Source organism: Protopterus annectens, chromosome 2.part0, assembly GCF_019279795.1.
Source record: "Protopterus annectens isolate FY-2018-M chromosome 2.part0, PAN1.0, whole genome shotgun sequence".
In the NCBI taxonomy this organism is placed as follows: domain Eukaryota; kingdom Metazoa; phylum Chordata; order Ceratodontiformes; family Protopteridae; genus Protopterus; species Protopterus annectens.
The window spans coordinates 4130511-4152089 of NC_056728.1; the positions used below are offsets into that span (position 1 = coordinate 4130511).

The 21579-nt window shown below is 42.6% G+C and overlaps 1 protein-coding gene across 2 annotated transcripts in view; it reads right to left on the reverse strand.

The window, feature by feature from the left end:
* Positions 1 to 21579, reverse strand: part of PCNX3 (pecanex 3) — a 2517385-nt gene that overhangs the window by 1238923 nt on the left and 1256883 nt on the right. For both annotated transcript variants that reach the window (XM_044060478.1, XM_044060477.1), the window contains exons 14-15: positions 8098 to 8269; positions 7070 to 7180 (exon numbers count right to left, since the gene is read on the reverse strand). In XM_044060478.1, coding sequence (XP_043916413.1) covers positions 7070 to 7180; positions 8098 to 8269 — 283 coding nt within the window. The remainder of the gene's footprint in view (positions 1 to 7069; positions 7181 to 8097; positions 8270 to 21579) is intronic.

The window sequence follows — 21579 nt, forward strand, 5'->3', positions numbered from 1 at the left end:
AGGATTTGACTTTCTTCATATCAATCACTTTATCACCACCTTTGCTTAGAGCTCTTTCACAAAAAAAAAAAAAGAAAGAAAAGAAAAGAACAATTGTGTACACTTACCATAAATGTAGATGTTCGAGTGTATTCACTGTTGCAGTCATTACATTTGGGTTATCTGCTTGAAGTAGCCCTCAGTCGGCCTGATTAACAAAGTCTTGGGTCCTGCGTCGGTTGCGGTCCCTTCTTCCATGACTTCAGGTTGTCAGGGATATAAAACATGCAGCCGATGCCATTACATCAGTTTTTCTTGCCCCAGATGTCAGGTGCCCCCCTAATGGGAAGCAATCAAATCTATAAATACAACGATATACCTCCAACAGAAAAGCAAATACAACAAAAAGCTTTTAAAGCATAGTAAGTGAGAGTAGAAGTATAGCCAAAGGAAGAAAAGGAGGCTGGAGGGAGGGTAATCAGAACTGCAACAGTGAATACACTCGAACATCTACATTTATGGTAAATGTACACAAGGGTACTGTGCTCTTCGTGTTTCGCTATTGCAGTCATTACATTTGGGTAGTTTCCCAAAGCTAAGGTTGGGAAGAGGAATTTAAATAGATTTAGGACCAGATATAAGGCCCTGCAAGACTGCAGTGGCAAAACCAGCCCTGGATTTAGAGAAAATTGGCAAAAGATAATGCTTGGAGAAAGTATGTACAGCACTCCAGGTAGCAGCTTCTAAGATGTCCCTAGTAGGGACGCCCCTGAGAAAGGCTGTAGAGGTAGATGCAGCCCTGGTTGAATGGGGTCTGATGCCCTGTGGGATAGGTTTTCCATGGTGCTTATAGTAGAAATGAATGCAGTGGCCTATCCATTTTGAAATGGTTTCTTTTGAAATAGTTTTCCCCTCTGTCCCTGCAGCAAATGCCACCAGTAGTTGTTCAGCTTTCCTGTGAGGTTTAGTCCTGTCCAAGTAGAATCTAAGCTGTCTGTGCACATCTAAAGAGTGCAGTATCCATTCCCCTTTGTTCTGTGGGTTAGGAAAGAAGGTAGGTAAATGAATGGACTGATTAAGAGCCACACTGGATACCACCTTGAGCATGAAGGAGGGACTGGTTCTGAGGGACACCCTGTCCGCATGAAAAATGATGAAAGGTTCCATTGCCATAAGGGCCTGTAATTCAGATACTCTTCTTGCAGAAGTGATTGCCAAAAGGAAAGCTGTTTTCCAGGAAAGAAATTTTAAATCTGCAGTAGCAGCTGGCTCGAAAGGAGGAAGAGTGAGTTTCTCCAAGACAAAGTTAAGATCCCAGGCTGGAGTTGAAGCTCTCCTGGGTGGCCTTAGATTTTTGGCCACTCTGAGGAACTGCTTGAGCAGTGGATGAGAAAAGAGGGGAGGCTCTGTGCTATAATGAGCTGAAATGGCTGAGGCATGAATTTTGAAGGAGGAAAAAGACAAGCCCTTATGAAGCATCTCAGTCAAGTATTGTAGAATCTGAGGTAAATTGGGCACTGTTGCATTCATTCCTTGAGATTGGTTCCAAGCACAGAATCTTTTCCATGTTGCAGCATAAGATTTTCTAGTACTAGGCCTCCTTGCCTCTAAAATGATATCCATCACTGACTTACTGAGGGATGGTAAAGGAGAGATTAGGTAATTAGCCAGGCTGCTAGGTTCAGGGTTTGCAGCTGAGGGTGCAGAATCATATTCTCCTGCTGAAACAACATGGAAGGAGTCTGAGGCAGGTGCCATAGAGCCAAGCGTGACACACTGTGCAAGAGTGGGTACCAGTGTTGGCGAGGCCAGTCTGGTGCAATTAAAATCATCCTTGGCTTGTCCTGTTTGATCTTTAGTAGTTCCTTGGAGAGCAAAGGCAGAGGAGGAAAGGCATAAACTGAAGGATAGAGCATCCACTTTCCAAGCTTGCTTGTGGGGAATCCTTGTGCAAAATTTGTCCAGCTGATGGTTCTGGGGGGAGGCAAACAGGTCTATATCTGGGCTCCCCTATTTGCTTGTCAACATGTTGAAAATCCTTGGTTCCAGTTTCCACTTGTGTGGGTCCATGAGGTTTCTGCTTAGTCCATCTGCCAGTGTATTTAGCTTTCCTGGCAGGAATTGAGCTTGTAGATTCACTTGGTAGCTCAAGGCTGTGTTCCACAATGCCATGGCCAGTCTGCAGAGGGGGTAAGAATGTGTAACCCCTGCTTGTTTATGTACCACATGACAGTGGTGTTGTCCGTCTTTACCATTAGTTGTCCTGGAAGAATATGGTCCTTGAAGGCTGTCAGAGCATTCTGTACAGCTAACATTTCCTTTTGATTTATGTGCTGGTGAATTTGATTTGGGTTCCATTTGCCCTGAATGCACTTCCCTGCCAGGTGAGCCCCCCCATGCATAGTCTGATGCATCTGTTAAGATTTGTTTGGCAGGGGGTAATGTGAATGGTAGTCCCCTGTTTTGGCGGCAGGCCTCTGCCCACCAAAGAACTCTAGGCGTAGGAAAGGTATGATAGGAATCCTTGCTTCCAGATCCTGTGAATGTTGACACCATAGGCTTTTGAGATACCATTGTAGTTTCCTCATATGCAGCCTTGCAAATGGAATTAGAAGAATGCATGAGGCCATGAACCCCAAGTCTTGCAGTATTTGCCTTGCAGATAGCTGGGTTTTTGTGGCCACTTGTTTGAAGTAAGTTGTCAAATGTATCCGTTTCTCTGGCATGAGGAAAGCCATCTGGGAAGTTGTATTCAAGCTTAATCCCAGGAATATAATTTGTTGACAGGGTACCATGTGGGATTTCTTTTCGTTTATGGTGAACCCCAGACAAGTCAGTACCCTTTGAACAAAGGCCAGATGATGGAAAAGTATGTCCTTGCTTTCTGCCTGAATTAGACAATCATCCAGGTATGGGTATATGTGAATATTTCTTTGCCTGCAAAATGCAATGACTGGAGCTAGGCACTTTGTGAATACCCTGGGCGCAGTAGATAGGCCAAAGGGCAGTGCAGAGAATTGATAGTGTGTGTAGCCCGTTTTGAAGCGTAGGTATCTTCTGCAAGACTACCTGATAGGATGTGCAGGTATGCTTCTTTTAAGTCTAGTGTTGCCAACCATGCATCCTTTCCTAGCATAGGAAGCAGCTGGTGAAGAGACAGCATTTTGAATTTTGGAATCACCAGAAAGGTGTTTAGGATAGAAAGGTCCATGATAAAACGCCATGTATTGCCTTTTCTGGGTACCAGGAAAAGTCTCCAATAGAAACCTTGACCCTTTTCCTCTTCTGGTATCAACTGAATAGCCCCCACGTTTAAGAGAGAGAGAGAGAGAGTACGTGATTTTGGGCCTCTACCCACTGATTTGGGGGTAGATCTGGCCACCCACTTGGTGTTGGTAATATGTGGAAATGAAATCTGTATCCTTGGGGCACTATATTTAAAACCCATTTGTCCTGGGTAATGAGTTCACAGTTTTTGTCCTGCAGACCAATCTTTCTGCCTAAAAGAGCATTCAGTTGGGAAGTGCTTGGAAATCTTAAATGCAAGTCATTGAGACGGCTTTCCACAGGGGGGAGTCTTAATGCTCCCAGGTTTGGGTGCGGAAACCCCCCACTGCCTAGTCTTGTGTGTCCCTTGGGACTGAAACCTGGGGTTTCTGCTGTGTCTGGGTTTGGCTTGAAAAGACCTGGAGGGGGATGGAAAGGATCAATTTTTAGAGGGCCAGTGCTTACTAAATCTAGGAGGCTGAACTTGTAAGAAGTCTTTAACAGTGCATAGATTTAGCTTTATTATCCATCTTTTTAAGAACTTCCTCAGCCTTGTTGCCAAACAGGCGGTCCTGATTTAAGGGAGCATCCAACAATTTAGCTTTAACATGATCAGGCAAAGATTGCTCCTTAAGCCAAGCATGCCTTCTGAGCACAGACCCAGTAAAAGCAGCCCTGCAAGAGGCCTCTAATGAATCAAATCCACATTGCAAAGTATGTTTTCCAACCTGTTCAGCAGAATGCATTAAATCCTGTAATTCTTTATTTTCAGCGCAGTCAGGAATTAACATAATTTTCTTTTTAAGCAATCCAATAACATGTTGTTGATACTTTAACATATGAAACTGGCAGTTTAAAGCCCTAATGGCCAAGGTTGCATACGTGTAAACTTTCTTACCCCATCTATCCAGCGCCCTGGAGCCTCTATCTGAGGGGGTAGGATTTTAGCAGTAAAAGCCTTAATGCCTTTGGGTCCCTGTGAAATAATCTCTGGATCCGCAATAGGATTTTAAAAAGGAATTTGTGAGAATAAGGAACTGTGTAATATCTGTCAGGTTTTCTGGGAGCAGGAGGCAAAGAATCAGAGGCCAAACTAGATTTTGACAAAGCATCATCAAAAATGTCTAGTACAGGAGGTATAGCTAAAGGCCTATGCTGAGGCAGGAGTAAGAAATCCCTGAGCCTCTTTTTTGAATCAGAAAAATCCTGGCTTTCCCAGTGAAAATGCTCCCTTAGAGTATGTAAGGTTTCACCAAAAGAAAAATCCTCTGGAGGGGAAGCAGAGGGAATAGAGAACTCTGCATCAGAATCCTCATAAGTAGATAAGGGCAAATCCAGATCATCAGAAGAATCAGAAAAATCAAAATCCTGTTCAGAAGATTCATAAGCAACTTCAGTCCCAGGTCTCTTAGAAGGGGAGGTTGGCTTCCCCTGATTAGAGTTATAAGATCTTCAGCCATTCTTATCATTTTTTTTTAGGCATAGAGGCCTGAGCATGCATCCTGTGCGTCGGTTTCTTAGGCATGGTTCGAGATTTTGGCCTAAATGAAGAAGGAGGCGTCGGTTTAATATGCAAGTCCATAGGCCTGAATACACCCTCAGAAGCCAGTGCCTGCACAGCAGATGCAGACCCATCCAAGGTAGAGACATCCGCAGGTCCCACGGCTGAAACATCTCGTGGCATACTGGACTCTGAATGGGTCTCAATAGAGGCCTGCGAGTCAGAAGTAGCAGGTATCAGGGGCTGTGAAAGCACCTCACGGAGTACCGGCGAACTGGCGACTAGCTTAGGAGAAGCGTCGTCGGCAGCTTTGGGCCTCGGCGGCCTGTCTCTGTCTTTATCTTTGCAATTTTTTGGAATCACAGTAGTCAGAAGGCTAACAGACGACATTTCTGGATAATTAAACCGAGAACCGAAATATTTAGAAGCGAAAATATACTGACGACGGATAGTGCGCTGTTTAAATAAAGCACAAAACCGACAGCAAAGCACGTTGTGGTCAGGGCCTAGGCAAGGAATACAGTACGAATGAAAATCTTTGTGAGGTATTTGCTTTCCACAAGTAATGCAATTGTTAACTTTGACTGACATCGGTAAGGAGCAAGAAAAAGTTTCCCCAAAGGGGTACTTGGCTTTAGTTGAAGACTTCGGTTCTGAAACTCGAAAACGAAAATTTCAGGAGTCGGCCGACCGGCACTTGCAAACTGCTTCTGCTTCGGGCACCGCACGGTAAGAAAGACTGATGCAATAGCGTCGGCTGCATGTTTTATACCCCTGACAACCTGACATCTTGGAAGAAAAGACAGCAACCGACGCAGGACCCAAGACTTTGTTAATCAGGCCATCTGAGGGCTACTGCAAGCAGATAACCCAAATTTAATGACTGCAACAGTGAAGCACGAAGAACATCAAGGCCTAACAGTGGAATATTTTAAACATCTTTTCACCTACAAACATTTTAATTTCTTTATATGTGAATGTGTTGAAGCCATTATTTAATTACCTTCATTTCTCATTTAACAAATACATTAAAACTACTTAAATGTCACAATGTCGATTCACAGCATGAGGAGGAGTCTGCAGTGCAATCCACAAGTGTGTGTGTGTGTGTGTGTGTGTGTGTGTGTGTGTGTGTGTGTGTGTAAAAACAACAAAAAAAGAATATGGCACTATGATAAGACCTGCTCTTCTTTCGGACGAATGTCAAATTAAAACAAATGCAGATCTATTTTACTTATCAGACTTGTCAATCCATTATCAATCATTAAAAGGACCCAAGGTACTTGTATACATAAGGTAATCAAATCACTTGGTTAACTGAATGGCTCATTAAACATTTAAATGGGGAAAACATTCAATATGTAAAATCAATATTTTAACTCTGCAACACATCTTATTCTCATCATTATTGAAAAAAAAACTTAGCAGTGTCACGATCTGCCAAAATAAAATGCATTTTTTTTATTTCAGTATGCATCAGCTCTTAGTTGCATGATAGAACAATGATTCATATTATACAAAAGTTGGCCATAAATTTTCCCTACATTGATATAGAAGAAAAAACACAAACAAATTAATACTGTTCTGTGTCTAAACATGACAAAGATAGCATCACTATATTGTAGCAATATGAGTGTGATGTATCACCAAACTACAGAGTTAACTATTAGGAAAAAACTCACAATTATTTTACAAGAATAGTGCCCCCAAACTTCCCATAACTGTTGATTCCTACCTAAGATACTAACCTATCTTGACCTACAGTGGCTATTAATAAGGACTTTATCTAATCCCAAATGAGTAATCTGCTATATCAAACTATGTTTATATGGTGTTCCTGTCATTCTTACATCTAAGGCCACTTAACTGCTATATATGGCTTCTATGGATGACAGGGTTTCCTAGTGTAGTAAGTACTTAATGCGTATATCACCATGTAAATAACCCTTTCAGAAACATATGCTGTAATTTCTTTATTTCCAATGTCTTAACAGTACCCGATGAAGTGCAATATTTCAATTTACACATATGTTTACAATATGAACAAGTTCAACAAGGATAGCAACATTCCGGTTTCAACTCCATTGTAGTTTTAATAGTTAATGTTTTACATATATTCCTGTATCAAACTAGCTGTTGACCCAAACTTAAACCTTTCTGAAACTAATCTTAACAGGCTTCTGATGTTATTTTTCCAAAAATATATATCATTCTGTAAAGAGGGCCAAGGCCACGTACACGTTTTGAAAACCAGTACTGTTACCAAAGACAAAAACATTTGACAGTGCTTACATGTTTAGTGTCAATAGAAAAATCTCTTACCAGTACCCCCAAAAGCATGCATGTCCACCTGTTCCAAGAGGTACATGAGAAATGTATTCACTTGCGGTAAAAGTCCAAACAGAAAGATGAAAGGAAAACACAGTGTGAACACTATGGGGTAAAAACATGAAAAAATAATTAGTCTGTATACAGTTTTCTTTCTCACCAATTTTATGCAATTATACATATTCTAATATCTTGACAAAAAAGACAACACAGACTTAGTAGAAACATCTGTAACTACCAGAATAAAAATCAAACTGCCTTTTCAGTTTAGGATGCGTTGGTGGTATAACTGGACAAAGCACTACCTATAGTTCAGGTGAACATATTTCCACTAACAGCTCTGGTGCTTGACAGCACTGAGAAAGAGTATGCATGTGGCCATCCCGGTGGGAGGATGATTTTCATACTTTTCCACTGACGGGGCTTCAGTGAAGAGTGGAAGCTCATGTCGACATCAGTTTCAAGAAAAAAATATGACGAATAGCAACTTCTGACTAGAATGCAATAAAGCAACTAAACCACTTCCACGATGAACCAGTGTTTTTACTTGGAATAATGCAAATGAACACGAAAAAAAAATGAGTACTGTACCAAATAAGCATTTACACATAACTAAATAGGTTTATTTACTACCCTTCTAACAGCCATCAGTCACACATCAGCTGAGCTCATAAAGACAAGTGCTACCACTAACCCACCCCTTGATAGGCTGCATTACCTCTGTCCCAACAGCTGAAGAACTACCACCTGGGCATCTGCCAGATGAAGACTTTAAAGAACAAGAGCCAATCTCTTTTGTGGGATGAGGCAAGCTGGTATAAGAAACTCACACCCTTCCTGGCTGGTTCTTTTTGTGTTATTAACTCACTATTCAAACCCAGCTCAGCTGCAGAGCAATCAGGAAATCAATCCTCTGCATCATAGAGCCAGGTAAAGATAATTACTTTTTATCAACTCAGTGCACAAACAACCCGTATAAGTAAATTGTTTTATAAAAGACAAACTTTTATTTAATAACTCACCTGTAACAACATCCCTGGCAGAAAGGAAGAAATTGGGAGAAAAGAAGGTAACTCCATACAAAGTGACTGGACCAACGAAGTTACTTCTACTGCCAAAATCAAATACCCAAATCAAAGTGCAGCAGACACAGAAATAGATAGGTCGACTGTACGCAATGATCCAGTTGTGACCCTTAAAGGATGGCAAGAAAATAAAAGTGAATATTTCAAAAGCTGCAGTAACAGTACTAGAATCTGTATTTTTAAAGCTCTCTACACAGGACAAAAACAAAAAGGAACAGGATAAAACAAAGTATTCATATAAAATGAAAAAAAAAACATGTTTTATTTAAAAGACATAAATGCAACACATTTAAAATAATTCTGGTCAGGTAATAAAAAGTTTGGTCACTTCCTGTCAGCTAGAACAAAATGGTCACAAACCAACAAAACAATACTTCATTTGGTTAAAATATTTAAATAACAAATTATATAAATTTATAGTTCAGCACAAATCTACCCGATATCCCTTCAAAGGTGAGAATCAAATTCTGTACCTTGAGGCTGTGAAGTAAACACCTTAACCAACCCCATAATAAAAATCTATTTACATTCTCTGGTCAGGAATTAAACCCAGCTCGTGGTGGTAATAGTGCCAAATCCTAACCAATAAATCACCAGGGATCCTCCTAAAACATCAGTCTATAGAGAGGGGAATTGTCTCAACATGCAGGAACTAATACAGACATGCACGTTTGAGCAAATATACATCATTCTAAATAAATGAACACTTTCTACCTTCAATAACTGCACATACTTCATTAGTACGGTTAATTTTAAAACCGAATTTTCTTTACCCAAATACCATCTCAACACTAACTTTATAATCTTGCTCCCACAGCATCACTTGAAAATCGAAAGCCCTCAAATCCCCTAGCTCTCAATAATGAAATGAAAATTATATTGGATATATTGTTATGGTAACAACATATCTACAAGAGTAGGACCATCCTTCATAACGCACCCAAACTTCTCAGGCTGTTTACTATTTCCCCATCTCCTAAAGCACTATGTACCCTGCCCACCACACTCCCCTTCGGCAGTTGATATAGCTGAGCTAAACAAAAAATAATACATTAAACCAAATAATGGAACCACCAGCAATGAAGCAACGTAAAACTATTAAACACCAAAAGTTCTCTCCACTTCAGGTTTAAGCTTTTTTGCCATTATTCTCCAAAGACATCATTAGAAACAAGAAAGAAATGGCATAAGCTCAATAACTAGTTATATGACACCATGATTCCCCAAATTACCAATCACAATTCTATGCCCTCAATTCACACTTATTATAAAAATGCCCAGTTAACTCAGCTGGTTATCTCAGGAAAACAACCAGCATTTAAAAGAGCATCTTACCCAGAAATCTAAGTAAAAGGAATCAAGCTAAGGTAATCCATAGTTCCAGCTGAAGAAAAGCCAGAATAGGTTACAAAAGAGTCTCCTTTTCCATGAGAAGGATGGTACAAGATTGTTAAAGAAGTGGAACCCATTGTTACCTGCACCAGTTGGGAGGGCAATGGTTGCCCTGGCCACACATGAGTTACCAGAATGAGCCTAGCCTGGTCTTTCTATGATTTTAACAGGGCCCTTGGTGAAAAAGGGTAAGAAGGGAAGACGCACATGCTATCCAAGCAATGGAAAAGGCAGTTAATGTTTAAGATGCATTACAAGTGAAGCTGGTGCAGAATTTTCTGATTGGACAACTGCGTTCTAATGCAAACATTTGCAAGACTATAAACTTCCCCATTTCTGTATGGCATTGTGAAACATCCCCATACCCTACTGTTTTCCTCACTGCTCTGGACCTGTTAAACTAATCTGATCCAACACTGGAGACAGAGATGATATATGAAGTAGAAATATGAAGGACCAGCTGTGTTGGTGTTTCCCTTGCCAGCGATGCTAATCTGCACAGCTTACAACAGGGTACACACCATCCCTGTGTTGCTTACAGCCTCCTGTAGTGTGCCTGGATGCCTACAACGAGCTATATCATCTTCTCTACACCAATGTGTTCCTTCTGCACAGGGGGCCTAGAAACCCTCAGAACCATAAATCTTTGTGTGTTTGGTCCTGTCCTGCTGCCAAACCTTAAGCATCTGTAAAGTAACAGTAAGTGTGCACTCTACAGTCAAAAAAGGAATCGCCTGAGAGTCTAGCACACAGTATTAAAACTATGAGATATTAAAGAGATTTATATTACAACCCAAGTTCTGATTCACTTAACCTTCATCTGCTTTCTGAGTGACTCTGAACAAATCACAACTACACAGGGCTCCTGAGTTGCTCATGAACCAAAGTATTATACTTAACAGTGTTAACCAGTTAACAATATTAAAAAAAGTCACACTGGCTGCTTAATACTAATGAGGCTGGCAAATTAATTCCATCTGGAAGACACCAAATAAGAAAAATATCATGCCTACTCAATAACAGTGTTACTCCCACAGGTTTACTAATTACTAATGTATTCTTCAACTATGCAGTTTGGACATAGCTATATTAAGTACTGAGGCTGACAAGTAACTTAAGACCTTCAAAAATGTTCACCTTGACACTGCAGAGTTATGGGCCATGTCTTCAAAACACATCCTCAAATGCATAGACTTGAACTGGGATACAAACAACTAGTACTGCTGCATAGCTAAGATGATTCCCTGAAAGACCTTTGTTACTGCTGGTTCTAGATATGACTCTGATGGATTTAGTCAGAAACATAAGTTGATGAAGCAGTTGTATAACTTACTACCTTCTTCCCTCCTCCCCTTGAAGGAAACTTGAATCAAGCTTTCATCTTGAGAGAACACAAATTCCCCAGATCTTGACATGGGCTAGGACTTCAGTCAAACATCTGGTAAACATTCAAGGAGCAGTGGAGAGATCAAGGGACAAAATGATCAATTGAAAATGCCCCTGACCTGGCCTGAAACTCAGGAATTGCCCATGTTGCTTAGGGATAGGAACGAGTGATCATCTCTTAGGTCCATGCTACCCAATAGTGCCTTGGGTAAAACTACAGAGAAGTGTCTATATGGTCAGCAATTTGAAATAGTTTACCAGTAGGAATTTACTCAGTGTCAATAAACCAAGAAACAGTCTCCAGGGATCCAAATCCCCCTTTTCTGGACCACAGAAAAGCCTTGACTGAAATCCAGTTCTTTGTTTTTCTCTCAGGAACCTTTCTATCATTTTGTATCATAGCAAATGGATAAATATAAGTTTCATATGTTCCTTCAGACGTAGGGGTTGACTGGCAGACACAGGAAAGGAGGAAAAGTTATGAATTTTTAGTTTGATGATTACATTTGTCTGATGGCAGAAGACGACAATAAGCCAATCCAGTGTGACTTTTAACATGCATTTACAACTCCCCTTCCCCTCCACATGCCTCACACTGTTTTGAATGCCCCTGTGGATTCACTTCCTCTCCCCACCTACTCCAACAGTCCATTCCATGGTGCTGCAATCTTCTCTCTGAAAAAGTACTTTAGGAAATCCAATGAGTTGTTACTCCATACAATCTGCTGAGTTCCCCTCTTACCCCTTCCTTCTGTTCAGAATGGCGCCTTCATATTTTCCTGACATTATGTCATGCACCAGTATCATGCTCCCAATCTCTTCTGGTCTTGAGTGAAAACAGCTCTAACCTCTGGCATCCCTTCCCCTTCAACTTGTGGATTTTTGATGGATTTCCTCTGAGTTTCTTCTAGCAACCTTATGTCCCTTTCCTTACATGATCTCAGAGCCGTGTAGAGAGTTAGCATTACTCTATTGCTTCTGGAACCTACTTTCCTGAGTATACACTTCAGCATTCTATATACATATGCCGCTATTCTCTCATTTAGCTCCCAGTGGTCCAATCCAGGTGTGAACATCCATCCTTTTCCTGCTCTAATGATGTAAGTGTTACTTTCTCTTAAGTGCAATATGCTGCAACTTTCTTTACTAAACCTTAACTGTCACCATTTACGCCAAATATACAGCTTTGGAAAGTCCTTCCCAACACTCTTACTCCTTTTTTCTGTGTTTGCACCTTTCTGTCATCAGCAAAGATGTAGATCCTGTTATCTGGCCTCTTAGACAAGTCTCAACACAAACACAACTCAAAATACTAAAACCAAGGACAGACCCCTGCAGTACTCTACTAGTCACACTCCATTCCTTCTATTGTTCCACACCACCATAACCCTCTGCACCCCATTATTCAACCATGTAGCTACCTACTTCATCAGTCTTGGTCCCATAACAAACCTCTCCAAATTTTCCAGTCTCCTGAGTGGGACCAAGTTAAAGGCACTGCTGAAGTCCAAGTAGACCTTGTCTACCAGTACTTTCCTGTCAAGATTTGATGTAACCTGGACTTCCAAGATGGCTGCACACTGAATAAATCAACATCATACTCTCAGCTCCCACAGAGTGAAAACAGAAACTGAAAAAAAGGATTGCTACTGAAAATATATTTGGTAAAATTCAGTTACTGGTTAGTAAATACACTGCCTGGATGCCACCAAAGAAATTTGGAAAATCTAAAAGGAAATGACGCAGAAAAGGTGAAGGGAAAACACTGACTGTAAAGGATTCTACAGCTGTTCAGCAAAAAGCAGTTCAACCTGGGTTCACAAGATGACTTCCAGCAATTTAGAGGAAACAATAAATGAAATGTATTCAAAGTTGATTAAAATAAATGAAACATTGAAGGAATACATCAAGTCAAACAACAAAAGGATGGAAACAAAAGAATATGCTTTAACTAGCCATTCAGAGGAACTGATAAAACTGCAAAAATTAGAGGCTGGCATGTAAGAAAAAGGTGGCTGAATATGAGGGTCTCAAGAAATGTTTAAAAATAGTACAGTTAGAAGATAGAATGTGCACAGAAAACCTAAGATCTGCTGCTGCACCAGAGAAACTGCAAGGACCATACTGTATTACTTTTATGAAGGCATACATAAGCAACTGAATTGGTTTTCTACAGCAGAATTTGTTAATTGAAAGGGCAGAGTGTATGCTCCAAACCTGACCATGAGAAAGTAGCCAAAACCTATATTAGTAAAGATGCACTCATACCAGCAGAAAGAAAGAGTTTGTCCTCACAAATTTGTGGCAGAAGAGCAATGTATTGAAAACTGGAGACAGCAGAGTGCAGAAAGTGATTATTCACTGTAAACCAGGCACAAGTAAAGCAAATTTATCCTAGCAATCACAGAACACTGAGAGCCAGGTGTGACACTCAAACTACTGTAACTAGTAGCTTTAAAAGTGTTTTTTTTCTAGAGGATTAAATTCATTTTTTGAAGTAGAACAGCCTAAGAAGAAAATAAAGTTTATCCAAAAAAGTGAGTCAGCAAGCAGGACGACACTCTGCTTCTCATTCTTCCTAAATTAAGGTTCAGAGAGACTTGGCAGTGAAACCTTTTCTAATATTTCAAAGGAAAATGCTTGAGTGACAGAAAGAATCATGGGAGTTGACTAGAAAATTCAGCAGTACCGTGAGAACTTAAACAGTCTGGTGCTGGGAGATGGTGATGAACAGGAAGACGACCCACAACTCTGAAGTCAGTGAATAAATGAAAGACTATAAAGCATCTTATCACATTTGTGAAATATGGTTTTGCAAAGAAAAGTGGTTAAAAAACAATGGACTGTTGTAGATTTTGCTAAACTTATGCGTAGACTGTAGAGCATATATCCCACATTATATCATTAATGTTTAGAAGGACCCTAAAAGGAGGAAAAATAAGTAAAACAATATTTGCTCTTATTAGTACTTATATAAAACATTTATATGCAGTAACAACTTTGTATGGTGTGTAGTCAGGGTACTGTACATGTGTGGGGGTGTTTTCAGTGATGGTTGCACATGTTAAAGACATTAAAATAAACAAATACTGTTTTAGTTGTAAGAAATATAAGTTTTACAGTATAACGAGAAAAAAGGCCGGACAACAGCAAGTTTAATGTTCATATGCTGTGATCTTGGGTTGCTAAGGTGGGGAGGGGTGCAAAGGTGCACTGATTATATGAAGAATGAGTATATTTTCTCTTTTTAGTTTACAAGGCTGAATGTCTAGATTACTACCTTTGGCGTAAGGTGTAAACAGTGTTTTTGTAAGCATGCAGGCTTTACAAATAACACAAAATGATGAAAGTCATGAAAATGCTTAGCTTCTTACAAATGCCAGGATATTAGTCTGTTTGTTTTCACCTGCAAATATTCAGTGGAGTCAAGATGTGTGCAGCTGAGGGCAGCTGTGCGTTCATTTCTGAGAGAACATTTCAAAGATTCATTGCTGGGTACAGCTCCACGGAGACAAACTGTCTGCAGGTGCAAGCAGTTATCTTGACAATTCTGAGTATTCTTTGCTGAGGGAAATGCAAAATGTAATGGAACAATGGCAAGCAGCTCAGTGAAAAAAGTTTAGAATTATGGGAAGTAAATACGAGGTAATAACATTCCTAGCAGCTTTAATACAAAATTACTAGAACAGTGTACAATTTAATTTCATTTAAAGACAGCCATTCAGTTTTTCTTAGAATTAAAACTTAATGGTTTCTGAGCATACAAGCTGTTTTTCATATCTAGTTGGGAAAGAGGGACAAAAAAAGAACAGACAACAATCACTAAGTAGGAGCACAAACTGTACCATGCACTTTAGCATGGATAACCTTGATTCTTAGGTTAGATAATGCCTATAAGGTGCATCCATCAATTTGGGGCAATTGTTCTCTTCTTCAGGGTAAAACTTTGTTTTGAAAAAAAAACTGTTTTGAAGATCTATATAAAAGTGGGGGGTGTTTTTATTTAGTTTTTGTAAAAGGGAAATCATTAAAACAAGAGGTCTTGAAAAATGTGATATACATTCAAATGGAGATGAGAAGAAATAACTGTACAAAGATCAGTCTGCCAAACATTAGTATATGCATGTAACACAAAAGCCAGAAATACACATTCAAAAAAAACTTTCATGTATAATATGTAGGAACACTAACTTTTTATCAAGATGGCTATCCTGTCCATATTATCCTGGAGCATGAATGGCCTTACAGGTACACACAAAGAATTAAGAGCACTGAATTACATTAAAGGCCAAATGCACCCACAGACTCAAAAAACATGTTTATTTCATCATGGCTTGGGGTTTCCTACATTGTAACATCACTCTGGGACTATTTAGAGCTTTTTAGATATCTTTATATACAATTTCTAACTCTGACCACATGGGATCTGGCATCATGAAATAATTCTGTTTAGCCTGCCTCTAAGTATCCCAGAATGCATTGTTTGTCTTCAAAAAATTGCATCAGATCTGCCACGTTTTCCCTAAAGCTCCTGTCAGTGCACTGATTTTATAGGCATTCACTGCTGTGTTATAGTCACCTACTTTTGGTTAAAATGTTATCCTTTTTCAATGACTACTTCAAACACAATCAGTGCAAATGCTACAGAACAGAACTGAAAAGTGCATTTTATTGCTCTTTCTTCTTAGAAATGCTAACTTGATTTCTTTTGTGAAGGCTGAAATCTAGTTCTTCAAGGTATCTCCCCTCCCCCTTCACACCTACCTTCCCTAGCTGTCAAAGAGCTAAGGGTAATTTGACCCATTATCTGCATGTGATTGACAGCTCACAGCAGGTGACCAGACTAATGTACTGTTTTCTTGTCAGCCTTTCCTTCCTTACAGTGGGAGACTTTTTGTTGTTGCACTCCTCCTGTCAAATTTAGAACCAAGCTCCATAGCACTGGGAATAATTACTGTTTTGCAAAGCATCAAACTCCCACTTATTTTTCCTTCCTGTTTGGTTAAATAGCTAACAAATGATGCACTATAAACATAAAATATTTCACAGACTTGCATGACAGCACCCACATGCTTTTTTTAAGTGGTAATTTAAGAAAATTGCGATACTGCATACTTGTAATCTGATGTAGTGTTGTTGATTAATTGTGACAGACATCTGCTTCTTATGTAAAAATTAGAAGTTATGTACCTACCATAACGTTCCATGTTAGTTGTCTTCTCTCGCCTTCTTTCTTGCTGGATGGGTTCGGAACCGATCCTCGGCTCCGACTCGGCACTTGCTTTAGCTCGAGAACTCCTTTTACCAGCTCGAGGCAACCCTATATCCCATGATGCAAGGCGGAACTACCTCAGATCTCGTTTGGCAGCTAACTGACCCTGTTAAAGACTATCCTAACATAATTAGGAACCATGGTTCCTAAAAGAAGTCCTCATAACAATGCTCCAGAGGAAGCAATCTAATAGGAACTCTCCAAGATCTGTCCAGGCCAGGGGAAGGAGGGAGGGGCCAAGAAAGAAGGCGAGAGAAGACAACTAACATGGAACGTTATGGTAGGTACATAACTTCTAAATGTTAAGTTGTCAATCTCGCCTTCATTCTTGCTGGATGGGACCGCGTCCCTAGCACCTGTATCCCGGGTGGCTCAATGGAACAGACTCTTGAGAACTGTGGAACCAAAACTGGCCCTATCTCTGGAGGCCAAATCCAACTTGTAATGAGACACAAAGGTATGAGGCGTGGCCCAAGTAGCTGCTGCACAAATAGTGTCAATGGGAAGTCTATCCTGAAAGGCTACAGAAGTGGATAGACTCCTGGTGGAATGTGCTTTTGGCTTAGAAGATAGTTGTTTGCCCCTTAGAGAGTACACATAGGAAATGGTGGAAGTCAACCACCTAGATAAGGTCACTTTAGAAACTGGAAGACCTAACCTGTTTTCTGCATAGGAGACAAACAATTGGTCTGATTTTCTGATTTGTTTAGTCCTATGCAAGTAGTACCTGAGCTGACGATGAACATCCAAAAAGTGCAGCTTCTGTTCAGCTCTGTCAGAATAGTTAGGAAAGAAAACTGGTAGATCAATAGATTGGTTAATATTGGTTTGAGATACAACCTTGGGAAGAAAGGAAGGGTTAGTTCTTAGCGAAACCCTGTCCTTATGAAAAACCAGATAAGGTGAACGAATACAGAGGGCCTGAATCTCAGAAACTCTTCTTGCAGAAGTAACAGCCAGTAAAAATATAGTTTTCCACATCAATAACTTTAATGAACACGTAGCAGACGGTTCGAAAGGAGGTAGAATTAGGGATGCCAACATTAAGTTCAGATCCCATTGCGGAGGAGGAGGATGTTTCACAGGCGGTTTTAGGAGAAAAACTCCTCTTAAAAAGGCTTTGCATAACCTATGAGACATGATGTTATTGTCATGCAAGCCAACATGATACTTGGAAATAGCAGCCAGTTGTACTTTGACTGTAGATGATGAAGATCCTGAATGAAAAACCTCCGCCAGGAAATCCAAAACAGAATGTACAGGAGCGGTAAAAGGATCAATATTTCTGGCGTTTGCCCAAATCGAAAAACGTCGCCACTTGCTAGCATAAATAGTTCTAGTGGACGACTTTAAAGAAGACACTAAAATGTCTCTGACTGAGTCAGAAATCATTGGGAGCCTGGCTAGGGAAGGAAGTGGAGCAACCAAGCAGTGAGGTTGAGAGAATGAATGGCCCGGTGCTGCTGACCCGACTGGTGGATCAAAAGATCCGGAACTGGGTCCAGATGCCAGGGCTGCACCAGAAGATGATGATGTAGAGACGGAAACCAAATTTGTCGAGGCCAATATGGAGCAATGAGGATCAATTTGGCTCTCAAAACGGTGGCTTTCTGAATGACTTGTGGAATCAATGGAAAGGGAGGAAAAGCATAAAGAAGTCCCCGAGGCCAATCCTGGGTTAGAGAGTCTCTCAAGGGATGGCCTGGAAGGGGAAAAAGTGTGAAGTAATCTGGGCACTTGCTGTTTTGAGGGGTAGCGAAAAGATCGCAGCAAGGGGTGCCCCACTTCAGAAAAATCTGATCCACTACAGATTGATTGAGAGACCACTCGTGAGGCATCAGAATAGATCTGCTTAGCCTGTCCGCCAATAGGTTGGACCTGCCGGGGATGTGCGTTGCTATCAGAAACCGCTGAGAAGAGATCGCCCATTGCCAAAGTCTGAGAGCTTCTCGACATAAGGGATAGGACCTGGTTCCGCCCTGTTTGTTGATGTACCAGACCACGGACATGTTGTCCGTCTGTACTGCAATAGTCCCCGTGGGAAGAAAGTCGTCGAGGGCTTGCAACGTTAAAAGCACTGCTCTCATCTCCAGGACATTTATGTGCAGGTGGTATTCTATGGGTTGCCACGTCCCGTGGACCATCCTGCCCTGATAATGCCCCCCCCACCCGATCAGAGAGGCATCCGTGGTGACTGTGGCAACTGGAGGAGGGGGAACAAAGGGTCGGCCCTGATGAAGAAGAGGGGAAGATACCCACCATCGTAGATGAGCCCTGCCCGACTGTGTTACCAAGATTTCGTGTCTCATGGGCAGATCGTGGTACGACCACTGCGTGAATAACATCCACTGCAGGAGACGCATGTGGAAGCGAGCCAGTGGAAGAAGAACAATGGCCGCAGCCATTAGGCCTAGAACTTTCAAGACAAACCTGGCTTTGATCTTGCTGCTTAGTAACAGAAGCTGAACAAATTTCTGGATGTCCAGAATCCTTTGATCTGTTAGCCTGGCTAACATTTTGACTGTATTTAACTCTGTGCCTACAAAGGTGATAGATTGGCAAGGCAGCAGAGAGGATTTTTCGAAATTTACCGAAATTCCTAGCCTCTTGCAAAGCTGTAGGGTGTAGTCTCTGGACCGAAGAAGCTGATGCTTGGAGGTGACGGAGAGGAGCCAGTCGTCCAAATAAGGAAACACCTGGAATCCTCGACGTCTCAGGTGAGCTGTGACCACTGCCATGCATTTGGTGAACACTCTGGGGGCTGAAGTGAGGCCAAAGGGCAGTGTTCTGAATTGGTAATGACTGGCTCCCAGCCGAAAGCGGAGAAACCTTCTGGAGCGTCTGTGGATCTTTATGTGATAGTACGCATCTTGAAGGTCTATAGAGCACATCCAGTTGTCCTTGCCCAGAAAGGGCAGAATGGATTGCAGCGTGACCATCCGGAATCTTGCCTTTTTGACAGACTTGTTTAGTCTGCTTAGGTCTAGTATTGGTCTCCAATCTCCCGTCCTTTTGGGGACCAAAAAGAATCTTGAGTAGAAGCCGGATCCTACTTGGTCTGCCGGCACTGTCTGGATGGCTCTTTTTCCAGGAGTTTTGAAACTTCCTGTCTTGCCAAATCCCTTTGACCGGGTGAGATGTCTGGAAGGGATTGTAGAGGTACGGGAAACCTTTCAAGGGAATTTTGTAACCCTCGGATATGATCGACTGTACCCACTTCTCTTGGGATAGGGATTGCCAGGCTACTGGGTACAGCGAAATTCTTCCCCCGACTGCCTCCAAGGGTGGACAGTCGGGCAACACCTCAGGGATGCTGAAAAGGCTTCTCAGGAAGAGACTCCCTGTTGCCCTGGTTCTGAGGACCCCCTGCCTCTAGGGCGTCTATTATTGTTACCCCTCTGCCTCTGGGGGTAAACTGACCACGTGTGTCCGTGTAGCTCCTTGGGCTTTACGGAACCACATCTTCCCCTTCTGACCCTTGGGATATGGTCTAGAAGAAGTGGAAAACTGGACTCCAACGGCAGAAAGAGTTTTATCGTCCTGCTCACATCTGGTCAAAGTATCCTTCACCTGAGGTCCGAACAAAGCCGAACCGTCAAAGGGGTGTTGGTGAAGGACGCCTTAAAGGGGTCCGCAAAATTACACAGCCGCATCCAGGCTTGGCGTCTAAGAGCAACCCCTGTGCCTGCGGCCCTGCTCGCTCCATCGGCCGCATAAGATATGAGCCGCATGGAGGAGTTAGATATGGAATTCAGGATAGCAAGCTGTGAGGCCATCTTTTCCTGAGCCCCAGCAGCAGAAGGATCCTGGACAACTTCTCCCAGTTCCTTGAGAATATCTCGTTGAAGCCTGGTGAAGTGACAAAGGTAATTCAGCGAACGCATAGCAAAGGTCGCTGAAGAAAACATCCGCTTTCCATTCCTGTCCATGGTCCTAGAATCCTTATTAGGAGGATGGACAGGCACTGAAGGATCCGCCAGTTCCTTCTTAGTGGCCGCCGCCACCACCATAGCATCCACAGAGACACCTTTGGACAGGAACTGTTTATCCGAAGGGGCCGTGATGAACTTGGATGGTCTCCTGGGGACAGGTTCCACAGAATCTGGAGCCGCCCACGCCTTCCAAGCCACTACCTGCATGAGTGGGTTGAACGGCGGAGACACCCAGGAGGTGGAGGGTCGGGATCCAAAAGCCTCCAGGTATACCGACTCATCTTCGGAGGGGTCAATGGAGGGCCAATTCCCCCTCTGTTTGAGGAGCTCAAGGATGTCTGAAAAGGAGACATCCTCAGAGGGGGACCGTGGGGAACCCTCCGACTCATCTAAGTCGGTATCAGATGTAGTAGACTCAGGGGAGTCTGTGTGTTTCCTCTTACACGTCCTCTTCCGAGGGGGTTCCCCTGCAGGATCAGGAGAAACCTCAGAAGAGGAGGAAATTCCCAGTGGGGAAACCTGGGGCGATGGATCCCTGGGCCTGAGAGCAAGAGGTTGGCAAGAGGCATCTGCAGGCACTGATGAGGGAGGAGCTAGAGGGATAGACCGTTGACCAGGCTCAGAGGCCAGGACACTCCTCATCACCTCAAAGGCTCCTCTCCCCGGGAGACCGGAACACACCCGCTCCGAAGAAACAGGAATGGTCGGTTCCAAGGAGAGAGAAGGCTCCGAGGCCGATGGCGCCGAGCTTACCAAAGCCGAAGCCCCGAGAGGGAGAGCGGGGTCGGACAAGGGTCCGATGCCACTAGCCCCCTCGGAGCCGACAGTGGAAACCCGACGACCGGACCCCTCCAAGGAAGGTCTCAAGGAGGAGATCGGAGCTGAAGACGACGGAGCCGAAGGATGTATCGGCTCCGGCATCGAAACAGTCGCTGTCCCAAGAAGCTCCGGCTCCGAACTCTGGTGTGGAGTCGGAGGAGGAATCTCAAGAATCGGGGCTATAGCCGAAGTCTGTTGAGACGGGCTATGGAGCATTTGGGCCAGTGCCTGAGACTTCAACAGCCTGCTAACCACCCTCTCCAAATCGTGGTCAGACAGCCTGGAAGATCTCGAAGATCGGCTCCGATGGCTCTGCTCCGACAAAAGAGGAGACCCCGGAGCCGAGTGAATACTTAGCATCGAAGGGGACCGGGATCTCTTACGGGTCGAAGCCATCGGAGCCAAAGTCCCTTGAACCCCAGATGGAGCCGAGGATATCTCGGCTCCGATGCTGGATAAAGTGTCGGCTCCAGCCGGAGCCGACAAGGCCACAGTAAGTCAGGGTATCGGAGCCAGTCGGCACCGAACCCACTACTTTAACAGAAGAAGTATCGACTCCAGCCGGAGCCGATATCGGCTCCGACGGAGCCAGAGCCACCGGAGGAGGCTTGGACACTG